The sequence below is a fragment of the Nerophis ophidion genome, linkage group LG12 (assembly GCF_033978795.1).
Source record: "Nerophis ophidion isolate RoL-2023_Sa linkage group LG12, RoL_Noph_v1.0, whole genome shotgun sequence".
Classification (NCBI taxonomy): Eukaryota; Metazoa; Chordata; class Actinopteri; order Syngnathiformes; family Syngnathidae; genus Nerophis; species Nerophis ophidion.
Genome location: NC_084622.1, coordinates 55334324 through 55362162, shown reverse-complemented (window position 1 = coordinate 55362162; position 27839 = coordinate 55334324). Strand labels below are relative to the sequence as shown.

At 39.7% G+C, this 27839-nt stretch overlaps 1 protein-coding gene across 2 annotated transcripts; it reads right to left on the bottom strand.

The window, feature by feature from the left end:
- On the bottom strand, positions 1–26954 carry cnot2 (CCR4-NOT transcription complex, subunit 2). Of its 2 annotated transcripts, none has more exons than XM_061917805.1 (15): positions 26806–26954; positions 23251–23379; positions 23093–23171; positions 20348–20495; positions 20075–20257; positions 19894–19964; positions 15156–15281; positions 14934–15064; positions 14715–14832; positions 11747–11903; positions 11606–11667; positions 11464–11513; positions 10690–10790; positions 1224–1368; positions 1–1118 (listed from the first exon to the last, which is right to left on the bottom strand). In XM_061917805.1, exons 2-15 carry the CDS (start codon positions 23365–23367, stop codon positions 1032–1034), a joined length of 1575 nt encoding a protein of 524 aa, XP_061773789.1. In that variant the 5' UTR covers positions 23368–23379; positions 26806–26954; the 3' UTR covers positions 1–1031. The 2 variants fall into 2 exon arrangements, with proteins under 2 accessions (XP_061773789.1, XP_061773788.1); XM_061917804.1 differs by having other exon boundaries at positions 19888–19964; positions 26806–26953.
- Positions 26955–27839: the final 885 nt, after the last annotated feature.

Genomic DNA, 27839 nt, shown 5'->3' with positions numbered 1-27839 from the left:
TTGTGATTCAAGAAAGCCTTTTCCTGCTTTAATACAAAGATGAAGAAGTCGTCTGGAGAAATACAAGACAGACTTGCACCTTTTTATGTTTTTCTCCATATTTTTTCCTATGAAATTCTGCTGCCTAAACTTGACTTTTGCGTCATTCTCTAAAAAGGTTTCACTATGTTCACTTTGTAACTTATTTTTGATTCAGACTCTCCCGCAGCTAATTTCACATATTGCATCCACGCTAACCCCAAAAAACGAGGTACAAGGCAGAGAAAGGTTCCTTCCAAAATAGATGTCATATATATATATATATATACTGTATACACATATATATATTGCAATCATATATACACATTCAAAATTACATATACTAAGCCATGTGATTTAAAGAAACACAATATACACAGTTCTTACAAAATTGTAACAAAGACTGGAAAGTGTTTAGTTTGCCTTAAAGCAACTCTGTGGAGGATTTGTCCATATGGGATAAGTAGTCCACATTCAACAAGAAATAGAAACAAAAGGTGAAACACCAAGAAATTAGAGAAAACATGTAGATAGTTGGTGGTGGAATAAAATGAGAAAAGGGGGAAACTTCCTGGACCAATGAAAATTCAAATTCAGGGAGTGTTGGCATTTAAAAATAAAAAATAAAAAACACAAAAGAAATGTTGTGTTCTTTTATTACTAAATATAGTGCAACAATAAACATTGCATTTCTTTCACTTGAGTCTGAGGATGTTAACTTAGCCTTGCCCTTATTTCTGGTGTTACATTCGAGGGTCCCTGGGAGAACTCAGGCTTCAGACTCCGAGACGTAAACATAACACAGACCCTGCTCGAAATCAAGACAGAAGGGAAAAAAAAAAAAACAGGGGGAAACAAAACAGAATAAAAACGGAACAAGTGTTGGTTCTGTGGGCAGCATGAAAAGGAGTTCTGATGTCAGACACGCCCTCCCGCCTCCTGCAGTCAAATAGACAAATCCTCGAGGAATAAAAACAGCGCCCTCCCAGGACACTTGCAGGACAGCTGGAGCCTTAGAACGCCTGCTGGGCTGGATTGTAGTTGAATGTCGTCGGCACGTGAGGCCTCTCTTCCAGCTTGTCGTACTCCAGGTGGAATTCCTTGGATGTGCACAAACAATTTTGACAGGAAACATTAGCATTGTTGCTGTTTTTTTTTTTGGGGTCCAAAAAAAATCGGCGCAGAAATCAGCAGTGGACTCCCACCTTGGCCACTTTCCTCCAGTTTAGACAGTCAAAAAAGTAGTAGGTCCCCCTCTCGTAAGAGTTGGTCTTCAGTGTGGGCTCCATGCCGGGCGCCCGGGTGATCCACACTCGCTCCTCTTTGTGGTACCGCCAGTCCCGGTTAAAGCTGGAGACACGAGTTAGAATACCAACACTGTGATGTGAACTCACCAGCGGCTATTTAAGTCCAAGTGTTCCCCAAAGAACGGCAATCTACTTGTGGCGGTGGCGGCTAGGGATGGGTACCGAGTCCAGTCGGTTCACATGAAATCCAACGGTAGCCTCTTTCCAGACCTCGGCTGCACGTGACGGCACTAACGGTTGTGGACTCGGCGGGGAAACGAGTGTATTCATAGCAGACTCAGCTAGATAACGTAGCATGCCTGATAGAAAGTGCTCAAATATCCTACACTTTTCCAAATGGGCTAGCTTGATGCAAGTTTACATTGGATTTGCCATAAACATGCTACTGATTAGCATTTGTAGTTTTACTTCAACACCTTCAAATTTGGTCACGAACACTACAACTAAGATGCTTGTTGTGTAAGGGTGTGGGAAAAAATCGATTCGAATACGAATCGATTCTCATTTTTCTAAAAATCGATTATTTTTTTTTTATCGATCCAACAAACCAATACACAGCAATACCATAACAATACAATCCAATTCCAAAACCGAACCTGACCCAGCAACACTCAGAACTGCAATAAACAGAGCAATTGAGAGGAGACACAAACACGACACAGAACAAACCAAAAGTAGTGAAACAAAAATGAATATTATCAACAACAGTATCAATATTAGACATTTATAAAAATTAAAAAAAATAGTGTCACAGTGGCTTACACTTGCATCGCATCTCATAAGCTGGACAACACACTGTGTCCACAAAGATAAAATAAGTCATATTTTTGGTTTGTTTAATAGTTAAAACAAATTTACATTATTGCAATCAGTTGATAAAACATTGTCCTTTACAATTATAAAAGCTTTTTTTTTTTAATTTCCTACTCTGCTAGCATGTCAGCAGACTGGGGTAGATCCTGCTGAAATCCTACGTATTTAGGGGTGTAACGGTACGTGTATTTGTATTGAACCGTTTCGGTTCGGTGCGAGGGTGTATCGAACGAGTTTGTAATCTAAAGTCTTAACAAGCTGCTCTGCTTTCTGCCTCTGTCTGTCTGAGCAGTGAGCACCCAGCATTGTCCCGCCCACACAACCATCTGATTGGTTACATACAAAGCCAATCAGCAGTGCGTATTCAGAGCGCATGCAGTCAGTGCTCCGCCGTCGAGATGAGCAGATATGTGTTTAGCACAGGGGCGCTCACACTTTTTCTGCAGGCGACATACTTTTCAATTGACCAAGTCGAGGAGATCTACCTCATTCCTATTTATAATTTATATTTATTTATTTATGAAAGAGACATTTTTGTTAACAAGTTAATGGTGTTTAATGATAATACAAGCATGTTTAACACACATAGATTCCTTTCTTTCATGAAGACAAGAATATAAGTTGGTGTATTACCTGATTCTGATGACTTGCATTGATTGGAATTAGACAGTGGTGCTGATAACGTCCGCATTTTCAAATGGAGGAAAAAAAAAGTCCTCCTTTCTGTTCAATACCACATGAAAGTGTTTGGATTTGGCATCTCATTTGTCCAACTTGCATACTCGTTTTTAAACACTTTGTTATGAGAGTAGCATATGTGTGTGGCCCTTTAATGTCTGGCAGCAGGTGAGTGACGTCAGTGACTGTGCGGGTGGGCAAGCAAGTGAGAAAGCGGTCGCTGAGGGCGGGGGAGAAATACATTGGCATCAAACTCCGTAGCTTGCTAGCTTTCTGAGACTCTTATTTTGTTAGCACAGGCAGGATGAAACAGGTCTTTTATGGTGAAGACAGGAACTGTGCAGTCGGTCTTTAGAGTTTTGACAGTAGGTACGGAGTCTCTAGAAATAAAATGTGTTTCTCTGCGTCCGCCCTGTTAGTGATTTTTTTCTTAAATATGAGCTCGCAGCAGCCAGCGTCATCTCACAAGATCCTCGGGTGCTGAGAATGTCAAACAACTGACGAAAGTGAAGTCTTGGTATGATTGATGATTGCTCATTTTTATGTCTATTTTTTAATGCCTGGCTTGAGATTGACTGACACACCCTCCGAGATCGACCAGTTGATCGCGATCGACGTAATGCCCACCCCTGGTTTAGCAGGACATCGTACACTCCCCAAATTATAAAAAACACTTCCCAGTCACAACTACTACGAACATCACTATGAGCCCGTTGACCTTCTAGAAACTTAAACTGCAGCTCAGCTCTCTCATAGTTCTGGGTTGAGGTGAAGGCTAATTAACTTTTAGCGTTACGTTAGCTCATTTTGCTGTGTGTGTGTGTATAATAAAAGTCAACTACAGGCTTCCCAAATGCTGTAATAAATTAAGCATGATGAGTGGACTTGAAACTGTTTAATGTTGCACTTTTTATATGTAGAAGAAAGGTTTTGTCATTTTATTTAATCCAAGCAACAACTTGAGGGAGTTTAATGTGGATTAACGTGGGTAGAATTATTATAGTGTTACTATTTTTTAAAGGATAAAGCCATTTTTTACAAATTTGGTAAATAAATAACCCCAAAAAATGTACATTTTGTTGTTTTCTTACTGTACCGAAAATGAACGGAACTGTGACCTCTAAACTGAGGTACGTACCGAACCGAAATTTTTGTGTACCGTTACACCCCTATATGTATTGAATGAATACAGAATCGTTTTGAATCGGAAAAATATCGTTTTTGAATCGAGAATCGCGTTGAATCGGAAAAAATGGATATATAATCGAATCGCGACTCCAAGAATGGATATTGAATCGAATCGTGGGACACCCAAAGATTTGCAGCCCTAATGTTGTGTAATAAGTACAATACTTACAGTATAAACATGTTGTAGGACTCAACAAAAAAACAAGACTGGCATGTTCACCCACATCTGCGGTCCTCTCCAAGGTTTCGCATTGTCATTCACATTGACATGGGTTGTGAGTTTTTCCTTGCCCTTAGGTGGGCTCTGAACCGAGGATGTCGTTGTGGCTTCTGCAGCCCTTTGAGACACTTGTGATTTAGGGCTATAAAAATAAACATTGATTGATTGATTGATTGATTAATTTTGCAAAAGGTTCTGCTGGGGAAGCGATATAATGACAATTGTTCGGATGCATTTGCAAAAAGTCAGTAAAAATCATGGGAAGCAAAACAAGTAAGTGTGGGATTCCAAACTATTTGTTATTAATATTAGTAGAGATGGGCCAAATTTGTATAGGGATATATATTTAAGCTTCTTTCTACAACGGTATCAGCATATATTATTTGGCATGTAAAAAATTACAAACCCATCTCAAAACACGTTACAAAGGCTGCTAATTTAGCTGCTGACATATGCAGAAACATATTGCATCATTTGTAGTCATATTGTTTTCTTAAAACTATTTTTCATCTACTTGTCAAATATCTGGTTACTTTCTGTTATAATTAGGGATTATATCGATAGACTTTTACCAGTACCCCCTTATCCATCCATCCAGCCATCCATCTTCTTCCGCTTATCCGAGGTCGGGTCGCGGGGGCAACAGCCTAAGCAGGGAAACCCAGACTTCCCTCTCCCCAGCCACTTCGTCTAGCTCTTCCCGGGGGATCCCGAGGCGTTCCCAGGCCAGCCGGGAGACATAGTCTTCCCAACGTGTCCTGGGTCTTCCCCGTGGCCTCCTACCGGTTGGACATGCCCTAAACACCTCCCTAGGGAGGCGTTCGGGTGGCATCCTGACCAGATGCCCGAACCACCTCATCTGGCTCCTCTCGATGTGGAGGAGCAGCGGCTTTACTTTGAGTTCCTCCCGGATGGCAGAGCTTCTCACCCTATCTCTAAGGGAGAGACCCGCCACATGGCGGAGGAAACTCATTTCGGCCGCTTGTACCCGTGATCTTATCCTTTCGGTCATGACCCAAAGCTCATGACCATAGGTGAGGATGGGAACGTAGATCGACCGGTAAATTGAGAGCTTTGCCTTCCGGCTCAGCTCCTTCTTTACCACAACGTATCGGTACAACGTCCGCATTACTGAAGACGCCGCACCGATCCGCCTGTCGATCTCACGATCCACTCTTCCCCCACTCGTGAACAAGACTCCTAGGTACTTGAACTCCTCCACTTGGGGCAGGGTCTCCTCCCCAACCCGGAGATGGCACTCCACCCTTTTCCGGGCGAGAACCATGGACTCGGACTTGGAGGTGCTGATTCTCATTCCGGTCGCTTCACACTCAGCTGCGAACCGATCCAGTGAGAGCTGAAGATCCCGGTCAGATGAAGCCATCAGGACCACATCATCTGCAAAAAGCAGAGACCTAATCCTGCGGTTACCAAACCGGAACCCCTCAACGCCTTGACTGCGCCTAGAAATTCTGTCCATAAAAGTTATGAACAGAATCAGTGACAAAGGACAGCCTTGGCGGAGTCCAACCCTCACTGGAAATGTGTTCGACTTACTGCCGGCAATGCGGACCAAGCTCTGGCACTGATCGTACAGGGAGCGGACCGCCACAATAAGACAGTCCGATACCCCATACTCTCTGAGCACTCCCCACAGGACTTCCCGAGGAACACGGTCGAATGCCTTCTCCAAGTCCACGAAGCACATGTAGACTGGTTGGGCAAACTCCCATGCACCCTCAAGAACCCTACTCCCTTATCAATACTGGTATTTATTGGTACCATATGTAATTGGTGCATATCCATCCATCCATTTCCGATCGCTTGTCCCTTTTGGGACGGCGGGGGGTTCTGGAGCCTATCTCAGCTGCATTCGGGCGGTAGGCGGGGTACACCCTGGACAACAAAGTGGTACCAGATCTACCACCCCAGCAATGTCAAAAGGCAACTGTTGCGTTCCATTCCGTAGAACATCTTTTGCCCAGACTGCCTTTTCAATAAAATGGAACTCTCTACCTGACACTTTGAAAAGTATACCGTATTTCCTTGAATAGCCACCGGGGCGCTAATTAATTTAAAACCTCTTCTTACTCCTGCGCCTATTCAAAGCATGCGGTAAAAGTAAGCAGGCGCTAATAATTTTAAAACCTCTTCTCACCCCTGCGCTTACCAATGGCATGCAGTAAAAATTTGAGTGTGATAAAAAAAAAAAAATATATATATATAAAATGATTCTGCGCCCGTGGCCCGGTGGTTGGGGACCAATGCTCTACAGCGGTGCCAGCGGGTGTATGGACGGTGTAGCCAGGAGTCGTGGATGCATTGCATTGTGGGTAGGTGTTGTGTTGCGTTTGTGGTGTGTTGCAGGGCATATGTTCTCCAGAAATGTGTTTGGTTAGGGTTCACAGAGTGTGGCACATATTATTAAGAGTGTTGAAGTTGTTTTTTATCACAGCCATTAGTGTGATCTGAATGGCTGTGGAAAAAACCCTTGGTTGACACATACTAAAAGCAAAAAAAAAAATCCTCCGCCGATTAGAAAAGTCTGCAGGTGAAAGGTCACTCATGACGTCACAACGTAAGCATGCAATTATTAATTTGGGGAACGAGTTTTGCCCGGCCGTAATTCAAGGCAGGCACATATTACATGCTCAGCGGCTATTCAAGGATATACGATACCTGCACTTGTCACTTTCAAAAAACAAACACATTTGTGGCTAGTTGAGCAACAATCGTGTTCCCATGTTTAGTTTTTACTAATCTTTACTTATTGTTTATTATCTAGTCTGCAACTTGTCTCTGTTTTTACTATTATCATTATTATGGACTATTCTTTTTATTTTCCTATTTTAATGATGTTGGATCTGTGTTGTTGTTGTTGGGGACAAGTGTTGTAAACTAGCTTTGGCTACAAACACTATGATGCATACATTGGATGACTGTTTCAGATATCTGTATTTCTGTATCTGTCCCTGTTTAAAATAAACCTTTATTTATATATATATATATATAAGTTGAATTGGTGCATATAAAGTTGTGAAAATAACTTAACATTTCTATTACCCTTTTTATTAGCTTTATTGCTTCCTTATTTGTGATTATTTCAAGCTGATTATCAAATCCTTGGACTGGGCGTTATGGGAAAAAAACAATGTGCTCTTGATAAACATTACAATTTTTTACATTGTTTTTAACCTGCAAGTTTTTAAAGCAAACCAAATCAACTAGGAGTTAGTTCGACATTTTATAACATTCTATGTACATTTAAAACAAAAAGCACAACAACATAACAATGTACTAATAAATTTGAGTTTACATGGTTTCAAGTAATTGAAAGAAGCATCGGTTATTATTTCAACACTGGTGCTCCAACTCTAGTATTAGAAGCTGTCAAGTGAGCATTAACTTACCAATGTGGTTGTGGCTTGTGCAGCCCTTTGAGACACTCATGATTTAGGGCTATATAAGTAAATATTGATTGATTGAATGAATAGAATAGAATATGGTGAGAATAAAATAGAATAGACTTTATTGTCTTTATATTTGCATATAACGAGATTAAAGACTCAAACTTAAGGTGCGATTGTGGGAACAAATATGGGGTAAAATAAATAACACAAGAGGTAGTAAAGGAAAAACTAACAATTAAAATAAACATACTACTATCCAATAAAAATAACAAGCAATCCTGAAGATCCATGGTCATGTCCACTACTTCCAAGCATTGCCAGAAGTAATACTGTGTTTTTCACACATATTTTGGACAACCAGTAGTCATCAAATTTGCCAAAAAAACAGATCACCTGACATCTAGAAGTAATTTGGGAACTGTTCAACTCTGTATTTTGGAGTTAGTTTGGTAGTTTGAGGTGGCGGCGTGTAAAGAAGGCAGGCATGGAGATGGCCCAAGAAGAGATGCAGGGATGCCAGTTGGAGTGCCGGCCATTCGCTGGCCAGGCTCCATAGAGGTGAGGGTTTGTCAGTTAAACATGATTTCCCCTTTTCCTTTCAATGACAGCATCTAAGTCACATTATACCAATTCCTGTGACTTTCCGCATTCATTGTAGATTCTGTTTTTGATAAACAGTGTTTGGTCCACGATTCCACTGACGCATAAATCTATGGTTCTGTTTACTACGCAAACCTCATAACCCTAAGTGGGGCATTAAAATGTCGACTTTGATGGGCTGTTCCGCTGTGTCTTTTTTTTATGCTTTTCAGCGACACTCGGATGAATGTGACAGAGTTCTTGTCATAATTACCAGGGTCAAATGGATTTAAAAAGTACAGATAGCCGTATATTAGCCATATTATTATGAACTTATTTCATTCGTTCATTTCATATTAGTCCAGAATTTTAGCAGTGTTCTTGTACCGACCCAATTAGGGACTGGTACCAAAAAATATCATTACTTGGTATACATCCAGAGTTGTAATTTCTTTCTATCTACACTTGTGTTAACACTCTTCTGAGTAAGGATCCAAACTCTAGTTACATTGGCCGAATTGGTCGTATCAATGCTAATAATTCACATTTTTAAGATAATTAAACAATATCTTTTTTTATCCCAACTGTAATCCGCACATATCCAATAATATTTACCGTATTTTTCGAACTATAAGTCGCAATCTTCTCTGTTTTTTTTTATTTTTATAGTTTGGCCATGTCTAACCCCCGGCCAAACTACAAAAAAAAACGCGACTCATAGTCCGAAAAATATAAATCATTTCCTTATTCCCTTTTATTTCATACACAATGTATGAAGTCCTTCCATCCATTTTTTACCGCTTGTCCCTTTCGGGGTCGCATGGGCGCTGGAGCCTATCCCAGCTGGACAAGTGGCCACCTAGCCAATATTGCAAAATAACAATAGGCTCTTATTTCCTGAGTTTGTAAATAACAAAAACATTAACACAACGATTTTGTGATGATATAAAATATAGATTTTATTACTGTAGTATCGACCATACTCTGATACTATAATTGATGTTGTTACAGTCAAAATTTGTGTCAATCCGCCCACCTTTGTTTACATTCAAGAGCTTGAGCTTGGCGGTTAGCTAGTTTTCTTTGTATCCTCCTACAATGTGTAGTGTAGCAAGTTTAGCTATTACTTCTTGTCTTTGAGTCCTCCAGTGACTTATTTGCTGCTGTGAAGGCAAGAATTAATGATTTAGAAGCTGCACTGTGGAGTGACGTTAGCAGCTGGCAAGGACGCTACATTCAATTGAGTGGGCTGGCTCAGGGTGGAGGACAGAGTAAAACAACTTGCACTGAGCCTAGTCTATAAAATCCGCTACACCTCCTTGATCCCGAAGTACATGTCAAACTACTTCCTTAACGTAAATGACCGCCATAACCACAACACCAGGGGGAGCTCCACAAACCACGTTAAACCCAGATTTCGATCTAACAAAGGTCTTAACTCATTCTCTTTCTATGCCACATCAATGTGGAATGCACTCCCAACAGGTATAAAAGTAAGTGCATCTCTATATTCCTTCAAAACCGCTCTAAAACAACACCTCCAGGCAACTTCAACACTTTACTAATACCCTCCTCCATTCACATCCCATCTCCCCGGATTATAAACAACTCAAATGTACTTCTAATGTATATACTTGTTCTTATGCTATCTGAACTCACTATGTTCTCTGCTGGCTGTACATATCCTACTAAATAAGACCTACACTGTTTCAATGTCCACATTTCTCTGTTGATGCAATTGTTGATGACTGAAGTTCTGATATCAACCAAAGCTCCTCATCCCACCCCCCGGATTGTAAATAATGTAAATAATTCAATGTACATACTATGATGATTAACTTGTGTGATGACTGTATTATGTTGATAGTATATATTTGTACCATGAATTGATTAACGTGGACCTCGACTTAAACAAGTTGAAAAACGTATTGGGGTGTTACCATTTAGTGGTCAATTGTACGGAATATGTACTGTACTGTGCAATCTACTAATAAAAGTATCAATCAATCAATCAAAAATGTCTTTGTTGGCTTGTCGGGTGTCAAATTTGTGTTTCACAGCTAGAATGTGTCATCAACATGAATCAACACAATATGAAGATGGTATCAAAACTCTATCGTTAGTCAAACTGATATCATTTCTATTGTTTTGATTGCGCAATCCTAGTTACCAGCCAGCGTGCCTTTGGGTGGGGGGAGGGGCACAAATCAGCGATACCTACCTTTATTTCAGTCTTAAGAAGTCTACATTAGATTTGTTGCTAAAAGAGTATCTACAGGGCTGCAATTACTCTTTAAATACAGCAACAAAATTGCAAAGTTGGCAAAACCTGTGCAGTCTTCTTATTCTCTGGCAGACTAGGAATGTTTATTGTGTGTTTATGAGCGCGGGGAGACAGATAGCGCCAAAATGGGTGGTGATGGTCCAGCACAAAAACAATGAACGTATGGGAAACACTGTACAAGAGAATACTCACAGCTCTGAGGCTGCTAGAAGTTGGAGCAAGTCGCCACCATTCATGTAGTACAAGTAGAACAACAAGTCTTCACCATATCGAGCAAGTTTTATAGCAGCCAGCTGGAGGGAGGACAGTAGGGGGGACAGAAATTAGTACAGGACAAAAAGTAAAGCTTGAATACATCTTGTAAACGGCGACATTGCTGAAGTCTTACTAAAATCTGGTGCGAAAAAAATGTGACCTCATGCTAAGCATACTATGTTGATCATAAGTCATCAAAATGAAAATTACTCAATTCATTTACATCTTTTATTTATTTATTTTACACGTTAATTTGATTTTTATTTGTATTAGGATCCCCATTAGCTGGTTGCCACAACAATCCACTAGTCTTCTTGGGGTCCACAAACTCAATACAATTACAAGTAAAAGCAAATATTTATAACTACACAATACAGAAAAAAACAAAAGCATCAATAAGAAATCAAGCAAACAATTTACAGTCACAGAATAATAATTACCATATAAATATAACGACACAATACAAAACCAAATAAAATCATCAACAAGAAAACTAATTTAAAAACTCATATTCATTTTAAAAAAAACTGTCCTCCACATCTGTCACATGTAATCAAAGGGCGACTAGTTCTATTTTGTTGTTATATTCACTTTTTGACCCGTTGCTGACATAGGAGGTTTTACTGTGGCACGTGTTTGACCCTGCAACGGATTATTTATATTGTAAGAGAACTATAAACCATTCTTAGAGGTCTCATTGCATTTCATTACCTTGTCCCGTATGTGGATATTGGTTAAGTACTCCGATGGAACATGGAAGTCTGAAGAAATACAACAGAAGAAATAAGCCAGTAATATTTTATTTTACAATCACTCATCTTTATGGTTTCTCATAATCAAAGAGATGTCTTACCGATATCTTGTGGTCGACAAGGCGCTGAGGCCCAAGGAGAAGCAAATTTAGGGTAAAGGTTTCTGTCAGGAGAGGAGACAAAGATCACTAAAGATTGTTTTGCCATTTAATTGATGCTGTAATTTTTGTTTGAAGTCCTACTCTGGTGAATTTAAATTGAGTCCCAGTGTTGTGAGGTCACTTCCGAGCGCCAGATGCACCATCCCTGGGTCGGTCTCTGCTGCCCGTATGAACGTCAAAAGACCTATCATGCCAAACTGGTCCGTTACCATTCCTAGGGGAATGTTGGTCACCCGACCTGCAGCGGCGGGAGAGAACAAGGGGTCAGCAAACGACTGCAGCATATTTGAAGTGTGACATAACATGATGACGCTCTACATCACACAGAGGGCCAACAACACACGTTTACTCATGAATGAGGAAGCAAGACAGGATTGTTTTCCTTTACTTTTTGAAGTGTTTTCTGCGGATAAACAACATATTTGATCTACCGCGGCGAAGCAAAAGAACGCATCTTTGTTATTACGCTAATTATTTTGAGGGGCACACACAACAAAAACAACCATATCATGTCCTGCCGCTCAAGAATAAGAGAAGACATTGGTGCGCATCGTCATTTTTATGACGAAAACAACATTGGCTGCGATCATCATCAAGAATGAAGATGGTATCTTTGGATCCTCTACTTCGAAATGGACAGTGATAACTACGTCATGAAGTGGTCTCTGTATTGAGACTTCCTCCTCCCAATAATCCTTGTCTCTCCTTCGCTTGGAAAGTCTCTCCCAGTGGGCAATACAAGGGGAATAAATGTAAGTTCCCTTTTTTTTATGACGCTTTCTTTTATATCTTCTGTCCACCCATTTTGTACCGTGTGTCCCTTTTCGGGTCAGTGTATCGCAGTCGTGGGAACGGAACTCATTGGCAGGCATGGGCATGTTATTGGTTTTCGAAAAGTGCCACCTTTCTGTGTTGTCATGGAGAAGGAAGAAATGTGCATTACAGTACTCTTTCAATAATTTTACTAAATAACAATATTTGTGTATTTTATCATTTATTATACATGTTTCACGTGACAAACGAATAAATGTATGATAGAGTCAAGGAGGGTGTCCAATTGATGACGCACAGGTCACCCGTGAAACATGCCTTTTTTTTCTGGCACCATAAAAAAGCATAAAAAATGGAAATTAGTATATGTAATAAGAAAAAGCTGACACACGGATTCTAACAATGATCAAAAACAAATAAATGTGTCTTTAAATATACCCATAAAGTTTATTTAGCCTTCTTATTAGACTATTTAATAGGGCTGCGAATCTTTGGGTGTCCCACGATTCGATTTAATATCCATTCTTGGGGTCACTATTCAATTATAAATCTATTTTTTCCGATTCAACGCGATTCTCAAATCAAAAACGATATTTTTCCGATTCAAAATGATTCTGTACTCATTCAATACATAGGATTTCAGCAGGATCTACCCCAGTCTGCTGACAAACTAGCAGAGTAGTAGAGTTTTTTAAAAAAGCTTTTATAATTATAAAAGACAATGTTTTATCAACTGATTGCAATAATGTAAATTTGTTTTAACTATTAAATGAACCAAAAATATGACTTATTTTATCTTTGTGAAAACATTGGACACAGTGTGTTGTCAAGCTTATGAGATGCGATGCAAGTGTAAGCCACTGTGACACTATTGTTCTTTTTTTTAATTGTTATGTCTAATGATAATGTCAATGAGGGATTTTTAATCACTGCTATGCTGAAATTATAACCAATATTGATACTGTTGTTGATAATATTCATTTTTGTTTCACTACTTTTGTTTTTTTTCTCTGTCGTGTTTGTGTCTCCTCTCAATTGCTCTGTTTATTGCAGTTCTGAGTGTTTCTGGGTCAGGTTTGGTTTTGGAATTGGATTGCATTGTTATGGTATTGCTGTGTATTGCTTTGTTGGATTGATAAAAAAATAAAAATAAAAATAAAAAATTTAAAAATCGATTTAAAAACAAAAAAGAGAATCGATTCTGAATCGCACAACGTGAGAATCGCAATTCAAATTCAAATTGATTTTTTTCCCCACACCCCTACTATTTAATTAAAAACTACATGGCGTAGTGGTTAGAGCGGCCGTGCCAGAAACCTGAGGGTTGCAGGTTCGCTTCCCACCTATTGACATCCAAATCGCTGTCGTTGTGTCCTTGGGCAGGACACTTTCCCCTTGCCCCCGGTGCCACTCACACTGGTGAATGAATGATGAATGAATGATTGGTGGTGGTCGGAGGGGTCGTAGGCGCAAACTGGCAGCCACGCTTCCGTCAGTCTACCCCAGGGCAGCTGTTGCTACAGATGTAGCTTACCACCACCAGGTGTGAATGAATGATGGGTTCCCACTTCTCTATGAGCGCTTTGAATATCTAACAATGAAAAGCGTGATATAAATCTAATCCATTATTATTATTATTATTATTATTATTATAATAATAGAGTCGCATTCATCACCCTAACCCCCAATCCTAACATAATGAATAATCGTGATTCATGATCATGATTTCAATACTTATGAAAATATTTGTGATTATTATTTTGGCCAGAATCGTGCAGCCCTAATCTCTGCATCCTTACGGCCCGCAATAGAAAATCATTTGGATACCTCTGCCTTAAATCAATAAAAAAGTTAAATAAATGTAAAAAATGTATATGAAGATGGTCAGAGACACTTCCGCTTTCTTACAGGCAGTTACTCTTTGTGTTGCTGAATATGTGTTTATTGTGCTGTCATTTCTGCGTCTGCATCATTGTGGTAGTGTTCTTTCTCGTGAGATCCAAGATGGCCATAATATATTTAACTGCCCAGGATGCACGAGTCTCAAATACAATAAACAATGTAGTTAAGTAAATGGGAAAAAATGGTGGGCCGCAAAAAGCCCCCAGGCCACTAGCCCCTGCTATAATAGTTTGCCTTTACACATGTACTCCATGTACACAATCCCGGACTTTCCTCGGGGAGGAAAAAAATGACAGTTCAAGAAAGTGAGCCTGTATCAAACTGTTATTTAATAAAAAATGCTTCTCTAAAAATACAATTAACTGAGCACTCTCACCATCAGGCAACACCTGGATCCCTTTCTTCAGGTTGTTGTTCTGTGCCGAAGCCGCCTTGTCTCCAGGGAACTTGGGTCCATCTGCGTTGGATGTGCTCTTGCTTGTGGCGTTCAAGTTCTAACCAAACACAGGCATGGACTGTTAAAGAAGGTCATTAGGGATTCTATAGCATCTACAGCTGAAAAAACTACACTGTGTTGCTGTGCAGTTACTCTTACATTTACAGTTTTGTTGTCGTCACTGTTTAACGAGGGGTCCTTGTAGTTTGCGCCAGGCAGTGCAGGGAAGTCTTCGTTGTGGATGGAGAAATCCTGTGATTGTTCTGTTGATGGTTTTGTCACCATGCCAACTTGTTAGAAGAATAGCACAACATTAGCTAAATGGTTGAAGTCATAAAAACTAAAGTAGTACAGTATCTTTTTGCTTAGTAAACAACCTACCATAAGGAGCCCTTCCAGCCAGCGGGTTGAGCACCGCCGACTGGTTTCCTGTCCCTTCTCTCCGGCTCCTGTCCGCTAACGCAGGGAAATCTGACAGATCCAGTCCCGCTAAGTTTTCACTGCCATCTGTAGCAAGCATAAGAATTCAAACATCAAAGAGGGTTGCACAAAAGCTGTGATCTTGATTCACACAAACATGCTGTCTAAATTTTAAAAGACAAAGACTTCTTTGTATTTTATTTTAAACGGCCCTATCATGCAAAACCAAATTTCTTACCTGTGAGTACCTGTTTATGTGTATTTGGAATCCCCATAAGTCCCAAAAATGTGAAATCAAACCATGAAGGCATGGCGTAGATTTTTATAAAAAAAATCTTGCCTTCTTACAAACTTGCTGCAAACGAGCCATTTGGAAATTGAGACATTGGTAAAGTATTTTGCCTTTGTTACGTCAGCGGATATCTCCATATATGGAAGAGGTTTTACCCAAAGAGCTTTGTGCGAGTCCACCATTTTATTTCAGTCGTAGTCCAAAGTTTTAGTCAATAACTTCCTTATTTTCTTTATCCTCTTGTCGTGGGGCACATTGGCTCGTGCATGCACATGCATGCTAAAATCATCTGCTGTTGCCATTTGTAATACAAAGTAGCCTAAAGTTCTGACTTAGTAGTGGTAGGGACCACACAGTTCTGGTAATGATAATCATATTTTAATCACAATCACGATTTTGGCAGCCACAATTAAATGAGGGTGATTGTTTTAACATTTAAAAAGCAGGCGCCGGTGAAAATCAAATTAAGCACTTTCACAACCGCATAGACAAACCAGCTCCGTGAAACCCATGCCCCTCCACGCCAGAGGTCATTGTGTATGAACACAAAACTCCATCACCACGCCAAACTTAAATATTAACATTATTACTATTAACAATATTAAACTTTTCATGGGTTAGCTGCAGCTGAACGCTTTGTTTCACTTAATTTCACTTGCTTCACTTCCGTAGAGTCTTGGCTTGCGTTTAACACTGCATTGCTATCATTAAATGGTGACAAGTGTGGATACCGCCCCTAACCAGTGAAAAATAATCACAGCGTCGATTCACTCAGTACGTGTCTAAAACTGTCCAAGCACTAAATTAGTCCGATTTCTCAAATAGTTTGGCTAAAAATAATCATCCTAAAACTACGGTCCATCCAGACCATTTTTTCCCCTCGGCCGTCAGGCATATGAACAATAACAAGTTCTAAAAGCTATGTTACAGCTCATGTTATTCTATGGTGTGCTATATGTGTTTGATGTTGCACCAAGTAAAATTTCTACTTTGTGAACCCGTTCTCCAACAATGGCAATTAAAACTATTCTGATTCTGATTCTTACAACAAAGCTAAAGCGAGCAAGAACAATTCATACACCCACAACACATCATATCTGCTTGTGTTGTTGTGAACGACATCATAGATGTAACATCAATGTACAAACAGCAGTCGCAACTTGGTTTTCTTTTTTTACAGCCTCAAATTGTCTCCTTACACATCAAGCTGCGAAGAACAGCCCACTTACTCGCTTTACAATAATAGCGTGGTGCGCCACATCTGATCCTAATCCGCTAACAAAATTAAGGTTTAAAAAAAAAGTAACTTCAACAAGAATAATGTACTTAAAGGGGAACTGCATTTTTTGGGAATTTTGCCTATCGTTCACAATCATTATGAGAAACAAGAATACGAAAAGTTTTTTTTTTTTACATTCTAACTTTTCTAAAGATCGTCTCGTTCTAGACGGCTAGCAATGCAGCTAATGGAACAATCAATTCTACCTCTGAATCACTTTGAAAATGCATCCAAAAACCGCCTTCACTACCTGATTTATATTCCGTAATCTGTATAATAACCAAACATTGTTTTTGTAAAAGTGACTACTATGGAACCTTTTTTTCTAGTGAGCAATAGTGTGCTACAGTATTAGCTGTGAGCTAGCTACTGCGATTGATTGATTGAAACTTTTATTAGTGGAATGCACAGTACAGTACATATTCCGTACAATTGACCACTAAATGATAACACCAGAATACATTTTTCAAATTGTTTAAGTTGGTGTCCATGTTAATAAATTAATGGTACAAATATACACTATCAGCATAATGTAGTCATCACATAAGTTAATCATCAGAGTATATACATTGAATTATTTACATTATTTACAAGCGATAAGCAAGCTTATCTGTCACCAGCTGATTCACGTTCAAGTTTGTAATGCACAACACAATGAAATAGGACACCAATCTGTACTGACTGAAAAACATGAACAATTATATTACAGTATCTGTAAAGTATTATTTAATGTTTTGTTTGTACACAGCCAGCTTGACACTGTATGTACTGCAGTTTTATTAACACGCATGACGTGCTGCGTATATCATGATTGATATAGTGACTCACTCAATTGACAGTTATGTGTTTGGTCCGACTGACCGGGGACGTTTTTTTAGGTTGACCTAGGGTAAGCACACTATTTATGTCAAAATAACATGGCTCCAAGTTCCACATTTACACCGTCAAAGTCACTGTCACTCTCTCAGCTTCCGTCTGCTTCAACGTTTCACGTTCTTCTTCGTGCTCACTTCTAGAAGCAGTAAATCTTCCTCTGTATATTTAGCTTCAAAAAGATAAGGTTGTGAATCCTCATGCGTCAAAAAATTAACCTCTTCAATTTCTATTACCAAGTCTGCCATAATTAGAAAACACACTCGCATCTGTATATAAAAATAAGAACACAAATTCTGTTGCTGTAGGTCGGAAGTGAGCTGCTATGGAAACTGAAATAAATGCGCTGGGGAAATTAGTTTCGACAATGCATAAAATGACCAAAATACGATACATACTATACATATTACATATTGTTATGAACGTGTCTGTTACTACATTATATATTTAATTGCAGTGTGTATATACAATGTTAATGGAAGCTTTTGAAGTTGTTTTAAACGGTGACTCCCATTAGCCACATCTTACAAGCGCTTTTTTATTGTCTTTATAATTTAAAAAAAAAGACTTCTGGTCCCTCATAATGATTGTGAACAACAGGGAAACATTTTTTTGATTTAAAGCACTTAAAGATACATTCACACATTTATTTTGCTTTGACCTAAAATACCGGTCAAAATTGTCCAAAGATGTATAGCACCATCATGTGAGGGTTTTTGCAATTTATTAAAAAATATTTTAATACATTTTATTTGAAAAAAAGAATACACACTCTATGGTGGTAAAATAAGTGTAAAAGGTAAAAAACTTAATTAAAAACAATTATAACGGGAAAACCTGAATGTTATTGTTTCTATATTGCTATTATTTAAATGTATTGTTACTACTATTATTATTATTATTATTGTACTTGTTTATATCCGTTTTTAACTATATTTTAATGTTGAGTTTTGGTGCAACGATAAATACTAATGTTTTCAAATTAATGAATAATTATTTCATTAATTGTGAATACATTATCAATCAAAATAATCTAGATTATTATTTGTGCCTATATTGTCCGGCCGTAGTCTGGAGACACTTTTCCATTGAGTGCCAACATTTTTGGCAAAATGTGCTCGCCATTTGAATTCATGCACCCCATGTGCATCTGCATACAAATCTAGGAAATGCGGAAATGTAGTTGCGCATTGAAGGACTCTTTCACATGGGTTCAATCGGTACACTGAATAACTGTATTTTGTCATTTACTATACATGTTTCGCACAACAAACGATTAACTGCATGGTTAGGTCAAGCGGGGGTGTCCATTCGATGACACGTGGGCCCACACATTAAACCTGGCTGTTTTTATGGCGCTGGAAAAAAAGCATGAAAAACATTAAAATAGGCGTAAAAGCATCATGTACTGAGAAACAACCTGACATGTTGACACTAATAATTCATAAAAAAACACATATGTGTCTTTAAATATACAGATAACGTTTACCTAGCCGTTTCGACTATATGAAAACAAATTACGTGATGGTGTTGCGTTCAACCCACCGTAATAATGTTCAAAATTCATATGATACATCATAATACTAATGATGTGACTGGACTTTTCTGGAAAACTATGCCAGAGCAGACTTACTTCACAGGGAGGAAAAGACACCTTAGGTACCCCTCCTACAGAGGCGGAAGAGCAGATGCACACACGTTTCCCCAGTTAGAAAAACTGGGTCAAGTGTTTTGGGAGTGTTTTTTGTCCTCATCGGCCACAATTAGTTAAACTTTCGTGTTTGTCCATGTAATCTTAATGGGAATTTCCTGGAGAAATAAAATATTTTAAAAAAACAGGTAAAAAAAAAAAAAAGAAAGGCTAATCTTGCCTATTCCGTTTTAAAACTGAAATATTACCACAACGGGACATTTGGCTTTGCAATCATCTTGTTTCCCTCTTGGTTTTTGTTACCTCACCAGTGACTAAAAAGGAGCCTAGCAGTCCTGCCTCCACTCACAGAGACAAAAAAAAACAAACCCACAAACTCTGTGTTATATGTGTTTTATGTTGCACGATTGCACCAAGTACAATTCCTAGTTTGTGAACCCGTTCTCAAACAATGGCAATAAAAAAAAAAATTCTGAAACATGGCAATTTATCGAGTTCATTTTAATTTATCGTTCAATTATCGGCTCAGGCCTACTTATAATGTTTATGGATGCTGTGGGAGAGACACAAAGTAAGCAAAAAGGTTAAACATTCTAACCTGTACCATTGAAGATATTGCTTGATAACGAGTTCATTCCAAACGCCTGGTTGCGGTTCATTCCAAATCCAGACATGCTAAAACCAAAATATATTTGATTAGACATTTTTTTTTATGCTACAAACGGGTAATGGACAGAGAGGATTGACAGGTCAAAATGTGAATCTGTCAAACTACATCCACTAACCTGTTCACAGTGAAGGCTTGGCGTGCTGGTTGTTGTTTGGGCATACAGATGATACTAGGAGAGCTGCGATTGGGGCTGCCGAGGCCCGAGCTGCTCATACTATTGGTCCTGTTGCTCATACCGAGGCCTTGACCGACCTGAGAGTGGTTCAGCATGTTCCTCGTGTTCATTGGCAAAGTCCCCCTTTAGAAAAGGTGATGACATGTATTGTTGTATTTCTCAACTGTCATGTTTGATGATTCCAGGTGTTATAAAGTGTCATGAGCATGGTACCTGCTTGGCGATGGAGGAGTATGTAGGGACATGGTTGGGACACCTGTTGTGGGGGTGATATGACTTGGTAGCTGGGAGCTTTGCGTTAAATTTCGGTTTAGTTGAGGCGTGCTGTTTCCCATGCCTCTTACCGAAAAGCCAAGCGTACCTGTTTGGAGCGGAACAATTAAACCACACATGCACAAAAGAGAAGAATACTGTAAGCAAGACAATTCGGAAACTTTTGCTAACCATGCAAAATCACACTTTATAAAATACTATCCTTATACAGTCGTCTCTTGTTTATTGTGGATAATTAGTTGCAGGCTTGATTGTGGTAAACGAAATAGGATTATTATTAATAAACCATATATTTTAATTGTTAGCACAAAATAATATTCTATAAAAAGGCAAAAAAAATGTGACTATACATTTAAAACAAATCTGTTATCAAGTATGGTATTAACATATATATTTTCATAGAAATCATCTTTTTGTTCTATTTTTAAATTGTTGTCGCTTATTATAAACAATATTGCAATTTGTTGAGAATGTTTTTATTTTTATTTCTAGAGATTTCTCCAATCTTTTTAGTAATAGTTTCTACTATAAAAACAATGGGCAACATATATAGCATTTTTGTTGTTTAGAGACTTTGTTTAGATTCTGTTGCACCATGTCCGTGTCAAAAAGCAAGCAGCAGAGAGCCTGACGTCACACTTGCTTCGCGTTGGTGGGAGCCTTTCTCTCTCATATATATAAATATATATATATATATCTGAAGGAACTCTCCTGAAGGAATCAATAAAGTACTATATATATATATATACACCTGAAGGAACTCTCCTGAAGGAATCAATAAAGTACTATATATATATATATACACACACACACATATATATACAAATATATATATACTGTACATATATATAGAGACAGAGAGAGACAGAGATAGAGAGACAGAGAGCGATAGACAGAGAGAGAGCAAAATAGAGAGCGAGAGAGAGAAACACTTGATGCATTAGAACAGTAGACGCCTGCTAAATGATAAATAAATGGCCCTACCTGGCAAGTGGGCTTTAATTTTTGTGCCTTCTTAAACCACAAAATGCACTGGACACTTGGCCTCAGGTCGCAATAAACTTTCCATTCAAAGAGTTGTGTTGTATCTACTGTCTACCTTTTCATATAGCTGACAGAATTGTCGCACTGTGTGTATTTTCGCTCTGGTGACTTATTAATGTACTTGCTAATGTCCTGTTTTTAGCTGGTTACTTTCTATTACGGGGGGTTTTCAGTTGAATATATTGTACAAGACAAGTTCCTTTTTTGCTTCATCGCTACACATTCAAGTTATCTTAGCGCAGCAATTAGAATAGCTTGTCCTCTCCTCCTCCCACTGTTTGTCTGCACTAGATCCGCATTTTAAAACCATCTGTATTACTTAAACTTACATAATTACATTGATACTTGGGCATTTATTATTGATTCAAAATCATCCTCGTTCCAACCGTGATGCATCGAATAACTATCCCATTTTCCACACCACTAGTAATACATATGGGTCATATATAACATGTATTTTTAACTCTTCTTAGAGGAACTGCGGTTTTTTTTTTGCCTATAATTCAAAATTCTTATGAGAGACAAGAACACATACTGTACGTATTCTTAAATGCATTCTAATTCAGAAACGTAAATAAAAGTATGTTTGCAATGGAGCTAATGGGCAGCACGGTGGAAGAGGGGTCAGTGCATCTGCCTCACAATACGAAGGTCCTGAGTAGTCCTGGGTTCAATACCGGGCTCGGGATCTTTCTGTGTGGAGTTTGCATGTTCTTCCCGTTACTGCGTGGATTCCTTCCGGGTACTCCGGCTTCCTCCCACCTCCAAAAACATGCACCTGGGGATAGGTTGATTGGCAACTCTAAATTGACCCTAGCGTGTGAATGTTGTCTGTCTGTCTGTGTTGGCCCTGCGATGAGGCGGCGACTTGTCCAGGGTGTACAGCGCCTCTCGCCCGAATGCAGCTGAGATAGGCTCCAGCGACCCCCCATGACCCCAAAAGGGACAAGCAGTAGAAAATGGATGGATGGAGCTAATGGGAGCCATGACATCATTACATCTATTTCAACCATGAATCCCCAAAAATAACCATCCAAAATGCGCCAACAATACACATTTACATTTTGTAACCAAACAATGTATTATTGATATTGTTTATATATATATATATATATATATATATATATATATTTAATAATTATAAGCGCTAATGTTAAGGACTTACATTTAGCAGCACATTAATCAGAGAGAGGCAACATCCTAATGCTGCTATATATTGACATCATGAGCTGGTGAGCTGGTGAGCTGCTTTCACGCTTCTGAGCTTGTGAAAGTAATTCTAGATTATATATCATTTGCCCTTACTTCATTCCATTCCATTTTTTTCGTTGGATATTTTTTTTAAATGTTTTAAAGACAGAATACAGCGACTCCCAAAGGCTCTATTGTGAGCAGAGTTTTGCTCGCATTTATTCACTAGTCAGAAACTCAGAATGCATTAAGAATTTTCTTGTCATACATAATAAGGAATGTGAATGATATGCAATGTTTTTTAAAAAAAAGTGCAGTTCCCCTTTAATAATGGAGAATACGCGTTTAAAAAAAAAAATCCACAATGTAGAGAAGCCGCAGCACGATTTGGCTAGAGACGACTGTAGAAGAATTTAAAACTAGTTTCAAATAGTCTATTCCATCACTCACTTTGTGGACCGTACAAACTTGCACCAAGCTGTGACAGCTGCCCCGATGACGACGACGATGGCGAAGGTGACGACAGCATCTGAAGACAGAAATTAGTAGGTTAGATCTACGGACCCAAACATTTCCAGACGATCGTGGCAGGACTAAAAACAACTCACGTCTTTGTCCGACCGATGAGGGAACATCGACGGCTGGTTGTAGTACATGCTTTCATCGTTAAAGTCATTGTCCACGACCTCCATAAACTCTGGAAATTTCTTTCTAGAACCAAACATGCCTTTTGTCACCTGCAGAAAGAGGGAACATTAGAGTAAGGACACGAGAGGAAGAAAACAAATGATTACACTACTCCAGGCTTAGCATTAAAAAAAATATGCCATGGGCTTCCATTGATTTAAAATGTTCTGATGTTATACTACAGTACATAATTATCCATCCATCCATTTTGTACCGCTTGTCCCTTTTGGTGTCACGGGGGGTGGGGGGGTGCTGGAGCCTGTCTCAGCTGCATTCAGGCAGAAGGCGGTATACACACTCGACAAGTCGCAACCTCATCACAGGGCCAACACAGATAGACAGACAACATCCACACTCACATTCCCACACTAGGGCCAATTTAGTTAATCAACCTATCCCCGGGTGCCTGTCTTTGGTGGTGGGAGGAAGCCGGAGTACCCGGAGGGAACCCACGCAGTCACAGGGGAGAACATGCAAACTCCAAACAGAAAGATCCCTTGCCCGGGATTGAACCCAGGACTACTCAAGACCTTCATATTGTGAGGCACATGCACTAACCCCTCTGCCATGTATTGCAAATACAGAATATTAAGACGACACACACACTAAATAAAGCATAGATCAGTGTAATATTTAGCAGTGTTTTTCAACCACTGTGTGTTTTTCAACACTAGTGTGCCGTGAGATACGATCTGGTGTGCCGTGGGAGATTATCTAATTTCACCTATTTGGGGTAAAAAATGTTTTTTGCAAACCAGTAATTGTTGTCTGCAAATGATGTGTTGTTAAGTGTATGTGTTGTCGAGAGTAACCGTGTAATACTCTCCCATATCAGTAGGTGGCAGCCGGTAACAAATTGCTTTGTAGATGTTGGAAACAGTGGGAGGCAGTGTGAAGGTAAAAAAAAGGTATTTAATGCTTAAACAAGAAAATAAACAAAAGGTGAGTGCCCCTAAGAAAAGGCATTGAAGCTTAGGGAAGGCTATGCGGAACAAAACTAAAACTGAAGTACAAAGTAAACAAAACCAGAATGCTGGACGACAGCAAAGACTTACTGCGGAGCAAAGACGGCATACACAAAGTACATCCGTACATGACAATCAACAATGTCCCCACGAAGAAGGATAATCCATCCATTTACTACCGGTTTTTCCTTTCGGGGTAACGGGGGGCGCTGAAGCCTATCTCAGCTACAATTGGGCGGAAGACGGCGTACACCCCGGACAAGTCGCCAACTCATCACAGGGTAAAAACAACTGAAATATTCTTCATTGATAAAACAAAGTAGATGCGGGAAATATCGCACAAAAAAAGACATGAAACTGCTACAGGAAAATGCCAGAAAAAATAGGAGTGGAAGACAATCTTGCCGATTGTATTGTACCATATGTCCCGGCAAGAAATCTGCGTTCAAAGGACTCCGGCTAATTAGTGATTCCCAGAGCCCAAAAAAAGTCTGCTGGCTATAGAGCGTTTTTCTTTCGGGCTCCAGTACTCTGGAATTCCCTCCAGGTAACAGTTTGAGATGCTACCTCAGTAGAAGCATTGAAGTCTCATCTTAAAATGTATTTGGCCTTTAAATAGACCCCCTTTTAAGACCAGTTGATCTCCTATGTCCCCTCCCCCTCCCTTGTGGAGGGGGTCCGATCCGGTGGCCATGGATGATGTACTAGCTGTCCAAAATCGGGACCCAGGATGGACCGCTCGCCTGTGTATCGGTTGGGGACATCTCTGCGCTAGTGATCCGCCTCCGCTTGGGATGCTTTCCTGGTGGCTCCACTTTGGATCGGACTCTCGCTAATATATTGAATCCACTTTGGACTTGATTCTCACGGTTACGTTAGATCCACTATGGATTGGACTTTCACAATATCATGTTAGATCCGCTCGACATCCATTGCTTTCTGTCCCCTGGTTGCCCACATATCTCCTGTCCAGAGGCAAAACCCAGTAACTCAATTTTGGTCAAAACTGAGCTGATAATTTTGGAGTTACTCGGTGACATGCTTTACATTAGTGCATGCGATATTGTAATTTGTTCCGTAAGTAAGCTGTTACGCGCATGGCAGGACCTAGCAACTACCACATAATACAACAGAAAAACCTAGTATCTAAAGGGTATCTCTAGAAGAGTGTTACTAGGTTAGAGATATGTGGTCCTCTCCAAGGTTTTCTCATAGTCATCATGGTCGACGTCCCACTGGGGTGAGTTTTTCCTTGCCCTTATGTGGGCCCTATATTGTAATTTGTTCCGTAAGTAAGCTGTTACGCGCATGGCAGGACCTAGCAACTACCACATAACCGCGTAGATACAACAGAAAAACCTAGTATCTAAAGGGTATCTCTAGAAGTGTGTTACTAGGTTAGAGATATGTGGTCCTCTCCAAGGTTTCTCATAGTCATCATGGTCGACGTCCCACTGGGGTGAGTTTTTCCTTGCCCTTATGTGGGCCCTATATTGTAATTTGTTCCGTAAGTAAGCTGTTACGCGCATGGCAGGACCTAGCAACTACCACATAACCGCGTAGATAGAACAGAAAAACCGAGTATCTAAAGGGTATCTCTAGAAGTGTGTTACTAGGTTAGAGATATGTGGTCCTCTCCAAGGTTTCTCATAGTCATCATGGTCGACGTCCCACTGGGGTGAGTTTTTCCTTGCCCTCATATGGGCCCTACCGAAGATGTCGTTGTGGTTTGTGCAGCCCTTTGAGACATAAATAAACATTGATTGATTGATCGACAAGAAGTAAAACACTACACACAGGAAAACCGCAAAAAATACAAAATAAGTTAGGGTGTGATTTGACAGGTGGTGACAGTGCACCTGCTTTGAGACAAGAGCTATAGTAATGAATGCTTGGTTGTGCTTTAAATTCATATCCAACAATTGCGACGACGACTTTTTACTGTCAACTGAGTTTCGTTTTTAAGTGATTTCTGCAGGTGGTCTGCATCCGGATTTTTCCCAACGCAAAAAAATGTGCCTCAGCTCGAAAAAGGTTGAAAAGGACTGATATATAGGATGTAACACAGTTAAGGAATTGTGTTTAATGGCAGGCTGTGCATGCAAACAAGTGTGGACTAACTCAGTGCAGGTAAGCAGGCTAGCTGCTTGTGATTAGCCTTAGCATAGCCAGCTAAATGTCGCTAGCGAGAGACCAATTGAACTGAATAGAAGCAGTCTTTCAGCCTCCTTTTAAAATACACAGACTTGTCTCCCAGGCACTGGAAAAAGCAGGCCCCGACTAGAGGATATTCCCCCCCACACGGTTGCCTCTTTCTGGGCTCAATTTACGCTCCGTTTGCAGCCACCAGAGAAGGGGAGACTACCAGCTGGAGCTAACTGCTAGTGCTAAGCAGCCGGAGCAGACAATACAAGGGGAGACAAAACAGCGGGGCCGATTTGCCATTCATTCACATGAACTTTAAGGCACGTAGGTTTTTAAAAGCCGGTAAACAAGTACAATAATCCTCACCGCATCAATTTCACTTGACTTCGTAAAATCCAAGATGGCTGTGTTCTCAACGAAGGAGGAATAGCCTTTACCCTTTGACCCTACAACCTGCAGACCGCTTCCGTACACAAACCTGAACGCATCATTCCCAGGAAAACTTTACCTTGCCTCGATAAATGCAAGGATAATGACGTGAAACTACTGGCGTACGAAGTACATTATTGTTATGGGATTGCACAAAACACTACAGTGCTCAGTTGTTCAACTCTTCTTTGTACAAGTAAAAAATAATTATTGAGAAATGTTTTTTCCATTATTCTTATTACTCCAAAATGACCATTCAATATTTGTGGATGATATAAAACTCATTTCTCACAGATAAAAAAAAAGGCTAATAAATAAACGATTACAGTTGGTACAAAATGCGGCTGCAAGACTTTTGATAAGAACAAGAAAGTTTGATCATATTACGCCTATACTGGCTCACCTGCACTGGCTTCCTGTGCACTTAAGGTTTTACTACTTACGTATAAAATACTACACGATCTAGCTCCAGCCTATCTTGCCGATTGTATTGTACCATATATGTCCCGGCAAGAAATCTGCGTTCAAAAGACTCCGGCTTATTAGTGATTCCTAAAGCCCCAAAAAAGTCTGCGGGCTATAGAGCGTTTTCCATTCGGGCTCCAGTACTCTGGAATGCCCTCCCGGTAACAGTTTGAGATGTTACCTCAGTAGAAGCATTTAAGTATCATCTTAAAACTAATTTGTATACACTAGCCTTTAAATAGACTCCCTTTTTAGACCAGTTGATCTGCCGTTTCTTTTCTGTTTCTCCTCTGTCCCCCTCTCCCTTGTGGAAGGGGTCCGGTCCGGTGGCCATGGATGAAGTACTGGCTGTCCAGAAGGCTAGTCGACCTGATTTATATTATCAATCAATCAATGTTTATTTATATAGCCCTAAATCACAAGTATCTCAAAGGGCTGCACAAACCACAACGACATAGTCGGTAGAGCCCGCATAAGGGCAAGGAAAAACTCACCCCAGTGGGATG